This window comes from Gymnoscopelus braueri (assembly GCF_963280865.1).
Source record: "Gymnoscopelus braueri genome assembly, chromosome: 1".
NCBI classification, from domain to species: Eukaryota; Metazoa; Chordata; class Actinopteri; order Myctophiformes; family Myctophidae; genus Gymnoscopelus; species Gymnoscopelus braueri.
Genome location: NC_137603.1, coordinates 2464765 through 2471001, shown reverse-complemented (window position 1 = coordinate 2471001; position 6237 = coordinate 2464765). Strand labels below are relative to the sequence as shown.

Below are 6237 nucleotides of genomic sequence, written 5' to 3'. Positions count from 1 at the left end.
TAGTGAAAATAGCCGATCTACAAACTCAAAATGGGCTTGTAGATTGTTGTTTTTCCCACTATATTTGAAATAGGGCTTTAGCGGTTAAATTCATAATGTACTTTTTATTTCCTTCTTAGAAATGTAGTGTAGTCAAAAGTACAATATTTGCCTTTGAAATGTAGTGGAGAGAAAGTCATCCAAAGTATCCAAAAATACAAATACTCAGTACAGATACTCAAAAAATGTACTCAAGTAAAGTAGCGTACTGGAGTAAATGCACTTGGTAACTGTCCACCCCTGCTGATAAGTGATATCCAATGATAACTTGTACGTACAAAACATTTAAAATAATTCCATGTTACAGTAGGAGAGAATTGACACCGTTTTGGACACAGCGTTGACAGACGAGGCCCCAACGAGACAACACTGCCACCCTGTGGCCAGAGAAGCACGGTACAACACTACACCAAGATTAGGGATGAGACGATGTGAACATTACACGTCACAATTATTCTGGCCAAATTATAATAGTGATTAACGATATAATCACCATAATGAAAATATACTTAAAACTCTTGAAATGCCCCATTTAAACCCTTGAACCTCAGCATTCGCTTTCTTGGGGGGAGGGGGGGGTGTGACGTTCGGCCAAAAAATGCAAATCTACAAGCTCACAACAAGTCGTAACATGAGCTTGTCGGCCATGTTTGGCAAAGAGATTTGGTGTAGAGTGAAAAAAGAGCGTACTAAGTGTGCCCTTTACGTTTGACTAGGTATAGAGGGTTTAAGTGGTACCGGATATGCAGCTCAGCAAAAGTGTATTTGATCCCAGCGTATGACAGAGGACACACTTTCACCATAAATGTAAAGTCTCCGCGATATGTCGCTTATTGTGAGCGTTTATTTTTATCACGTTAAACGATAAGAACGATTATCTTCCCATCCCTATACGCTGGATGGAAATGTGATTTTTTTTAAAGACGCGAGTAAAACATCCCATGCTGTGTGTGTGTTGGGCACCACCACGTTCTGAGTGCTTTGTGACATCAGGTGATCCACTGCTCTCTGGGGTTTGGCTCCTTCTAGCGGCATCATGAGAAGGTGGAGGGAGGACTGGGTTTATACCCCAAAACACCTGGGGTACCTGCCGATACCATATGCACCTTCTCTCACCACAAATTCACCATACGTTGCTCTCTCTCTCTCTCCCCCCATGGCGACGTGTGAAGACAATCACACTAGAAGTGTGTGTTTGTGTGTATGTGTGTGTGTGTGCGTGTGCGCGTGCGTGCGTTTGTGAAAGACTGTGTAGCCTATCCATGTTTGCGTGTGTCAATGTGCATACGGGTCATGTGTGTGTGTGTGTGTGTGTGTGTGTGTGTGTGTGTGTGTGTGTGTGTGTGTGTGTGTGTGTGTGTGTGTGTGTGTGTTTGTGTGTGTGCGTGAGTTAATGGTTTAAGGGTTTTCGTTTAAACATATAAGCTAAAGGTTCCCCATTTCGACACAAACAAGGTGAAAAGCCAAAAATGGAGCCTTGTTTTCCGTTAGGTATCTCTACGACAATTAAACGCACCCAGAATATTGATCTCCGGTAATCAGGACTTTTACAGTGAAGAAATATTCTCTGAACAAACTCTAGCAAAGATAGAAAAGAAGCAACGCCAGCTCAGCTGGCTCTTGTTCACCCGCACTGTGGTGTTGGGCCGCAAAAAGTCCTATTCCAACTTTCCAAGTCAGTATTCCAAAGCTGTTGGTTGGGTGGTTGGTTGGGGTGGGTGAGCGAACAAACGTCTTGTGATTAATTCAAAGAAAACACCCACGCCAGTTTTCCGTCCAGTTTTCCCTCCAGTATTCCAAAGTGTTTGAAGGACACCAACATGTCGGGAGTGTCTCCGGGACAGGTGTCCTCCTGGATGAGACTTAAGCCCAATTCACACTCGAATGGGGCTTCAGTAGCAGCCCTCCATCCCTGCATCCCCGTGCTCCCCCGACACTCTGGACGCTGAGCAGAGGGAGGAGAACACAACAGTGACGAGGGGGGGGGGGGGGGGGGGAGGTGGCAGAGGAGGAAGAGAAGGAGGACGACTACGGGACAAAGAGAAAAAAAAAAAAAAAAAAGAACGACTAAGAGGCAGCATCGGGTCGGACGAAATACTTCTGGCCTGGCTTAGAAAAACTGGAGACTAAACGTCCGGTTCGACCAACGAATGAAGAGGTCCGGTGGAACTTTAAAAACAGGCGGCGGGCGCCGATCCCTTCCGCTCCCCGTGTCCCCCGTGTCCCCCGTGTCCCCCGTGTCCCCCGGCCGTCCGTCCGTCCGTTCCGCCGTCCGTCCCGCCGCCCGTCCGTCCCTCCCGGTGTTTTCTTTTATCTGTCCTGCAGCAGCTTGAGGGCCCGCTCGATGTTCATGCGGTGTCCCACCCGGGTCACCCCCAGGTCGATGAGGTCCTCCTTCTGCAGCGACGGCAGGTGGGCTCCCTCGATCTCGTTGTCCAGGAAGGCCGGGCGGTGCTCGCCCAGGTTGAGGCTGTCCAGCCAGTCGGCCACGTCCGCCTTGCTCCACAGCTCCACGGGCTTGGAGGCGAAGGGCTTCCCCGAGGCCGCGGCCGCCGCATGCATCAGCGTGAGCGGCGAGGGCGAGCGCGAGCTGCCGGCGCCGCTGCCGCCGCCGCACGACGACGAGCTCAGGCTGTAGCCGCCGCTGCCCCCCCCGCCCGCTCCGCCGCTGATGGGAGGCGTGGGCAGGCCGAAGACGTCGCTGAGCGCGGAGCCGCCGCCGCCGCCGCCGCCGGGCGACACGGACGGCGGCAGCGAGGAGCACGGCGTCAGCGAGGAGGCGGAGGAGTCCGGCGGGCTGACCAGGTGGGAGTGGTGGTGGGAGGAGGAGGAGGAGGGGAGGCTGCTGGGAGGGGTGGAGGTGGTGAGGGGGGCGCCGCCCCCGCGCATTCCTGAGTCTTCTGTGATGACGGGAGGCCTGTGTGGGAGGAGCAGAGAGACAGACAGGACGTTATTCAGGGACATAAAGGACAGACAGGACGTTGTTTAGGGACATGAAGGACAGACAGGACGTTATTCAGGGACATAAAGGACAGACAGGACGTTGTTCAGGGACATAAAGGACAGACAGGACGTTGTTTAGGGACATAAAGGACAGACAGGACGTTGTTTAGGGACATAAAGGACAGACAGGACGTTGTTTAGGGACATAAAGGAGAGACAGGACGTTGTTTAGGGACATAAAGGACAGACAGGACGTTGTTTAGGGACATAAAGGACAGACAGGACGTTGTTTAGGGACATAAAGGACAGACAGGACGTTGTTTAGGGACATAAAGGACAGACAGGACGTTGTTTAGGGACATAAAGGACAGACAGGACGTTATTCAGGGACATAAAGGACAGACAGGATGTTGTTTAGGGACATAAAGGACAGACAGGACGTTGTTTAGGGACATAAAGGACAGACAGGACGTTGTTTAGGGACATAAAGGAGAGACAGGACGTTGTTTAGGGACATAAAGGACAGACAGGACGTTGTTCAGGGACATAAAGGACAGACAGGACGTTGTTTAGGGACATAAAGGAGAGACAGGACGTTGTTTAGGGACATAAAGGACAGACAGGACGTTGTTCAGGGACATAAAGGACAGACAGGACGTTGTTTAGGGACATAAAGGACAGACAGGACGTTGTTTAGGGACATAAAGGAGAGACAGGACGTTGTTTAGGGACATAAAGGACAGACAGGACGTTGTTCAGGGACATAAAGGACAGACAGGATGTTGTTTAGGGACATAAAGGACAGACAGGACGTTGTTCAGGGACATAAAGGACAGACAGGACGTTGTTTAGGGACATAAAGGACAGACAGGACGTTGTTTAGGGACATAAAGGACAGACAGGACGTTATTCAGGGACATAAAGGACAGACAGGACGTTGTTTAGGGACATAAAGGACAGACAGGACGTTGTTTAGGGACATAAAGGACAGACAGGACGTTGTTTAGGGACATAAAGGACAGACAGGACGTTGTTTAGGGACATAAAGGACAGACAGGACGTTGTTTAGGGACATAAAGGACAGACAGGACGTTGTTTAGCCCATTTAGACCCGGGAACGCATATGTGTCTTAACTCTCTCACTCTCTCAGTGCCAAGAGTATTTTCATAAAGTACTCCCCCAGTGCCAGAAATTTGCGTTTTTTTTTATTTTGTAATTTTTCATTCAAATAAATAATCTGATTGGGTGTTTAAACCCATAATACAGTTCTACCAGTAGAGAGCAACAAATCGACACATTGATGACCTCGCTGGCTCACTCGCCCCCTCCCAAACAGGCTCACGTCACATCCGGTCATAACCGGATGTTGACATTTTCGACAATCGTTGATCGGGCTAAATTACGATGCGATACACGACTACGACGTGTTTGCGTGTTTTTCACACGTTTTTTATACCGTGTGAAAAACCGTGACTTTCCCTATTCTGGCCAAAAATGACAGCGGGAAAAAAATGAGAACCGGAAACGGAATCTGCGTCATGAAACCGGAACCCAATGAGTCTGAAGGAGTCAGGAAGCGAAAGTGATCATGAAAAATAAACAGAATAGCGCGACCACAGTCAAAAGTAAAAACTCTGGATTTCTCATGCTGTCACGGAGGGTACTCGGGAAAAACTCGGGATATCTCGGTGCGTGGCACTGAGAGAGTTAACAATGTGTTTTAACCACTTTGGCTAAAAACATGAAAATGGGTGCAAATCTTTGAATATGTATTTTTTTAAGCAAATTTATTTTTTACTCAAATCTTTGCTTCACGGGGGTCCCTGGAACAACATATTTTGAGATAGGGGTCAGCGGCCACATGCATATCATTTTGGGGGTCCGTGACATGAAAAAAGTTTGAAAGACACTTATTATAGCAACATGCGTTTTTTAACATGAGTTAGGATTTAGAAGACGTTTGTAGAATCCCCCCAGAAGCAAAAGATTTGAGTTAAACGTGTTTGCTTTAAAAATATATATATTCAAAGATTTGACCACATTTTCCACAATTAAAAAAAGAAAATAGCAGATCTACAAGCTCATGTGCCGCGCTATGAGCTTGTAGATCTGCTATGTTTTAATAGCCCAAAGAAATCTTAAAGTGACACAGTATGCGTTAGCGGTCTTAATGGGTTTAGAGGAAACACACCGTTTATAGAGGAAACTATTGAGGCCTCTTGACACTTGTCAAGCGTGCGTTGTGCTGTGTGTATGTGTATATGTATATGTATATGTATATGTATATGTGTATATGTATATGTATATGTATATGTATATGTATATGTATATGTATATGCGTTGTGCTGTGTGTATATGTATATGGTTATATATATGTTATATATATATATATATATATATATATATATGTATATGTATATGTATATGTATATGTATATGTATATGTATATGTATATGTTGTGCTGTGTGTATATGTATATGGTTATATATATGTTATATATATATATGTATATGTATATGTATATGTATATGTATATGTATATGTATATGTTGTGCTGTGTGTATATGTATACGGGGGCCACAGACCGCCATCTCAAAATATTTAGTTCCAGGGACCCTCAGAAGCAAAGATTTAAGTTTGCTTTAAAAAAATATATAGGCCTATTAAAATTTTTTTTTTTTAAATAATGGTTAAAGCTAAAATCTAAAATGACACAGATGCCTTCCTGGATTGAATGGAGTAAATTAAAGTGGGAAGATTAGTGTTAAGTACTTTGGATTGTTTATGAAACAAAAATAACCAAATATTAATGTCTGGATCACCATCCAGAACTCTGTAGTTGTAATGTGGCCAAGCTAACACTAGGTGGTAGTGTTCCCAATACTACAGTATATACGTTTCACACAACAGAAATAATGGGCCTGCCTTTAAATCTATATCCAGACATTTAAATCACATTATTGCACGGCTTAGTTGAATGCTCCATTCTGACTTCAGCGGGTCTGTTATTTCTGTTATTTCTCAACAATGACAGCTGGACTCAATAACAGTCTAATCAAAGACTCAAGACTTGATTTTTGCCATATCCAACATGGCAGCCATGTAAACAAACACACAATGTCATTTACAGATGAACAGTACACTCAATAAGGGTTTTTGGGGGAAAAGAAATGAGGCGAGAATTCGAATATTGATTCATATTTGATCAACACTTCCTAGTGTTTTCACATTATGTTTTCCAAGCCGATGCACT

General features: G+C 45.4%; 1 protein-coding gene across 1 annotated transcript in view; it reads right to left on the bottom strand.

The window, feature by feature from the left end:
- Positions 1-2330: 2330 nt before the first annotated feature.
- Positions 2331-6237, bottom strand: part of LOC308082111 (SH3 and multiple ankyrin repeat domains protein 2-like) — a 163292-nt gene continuing 159385 nt past the window's right edge. Inside the window, 1 exon segment of the mRNA XM_080423731.1 lies at positions 2331-2956. Within this exon segment, the coding sequence (XP_080279857.1) occupies positions 2350-2956 (607 nt within the window). The 3' untranslated portion in view covers positions 2331-2349.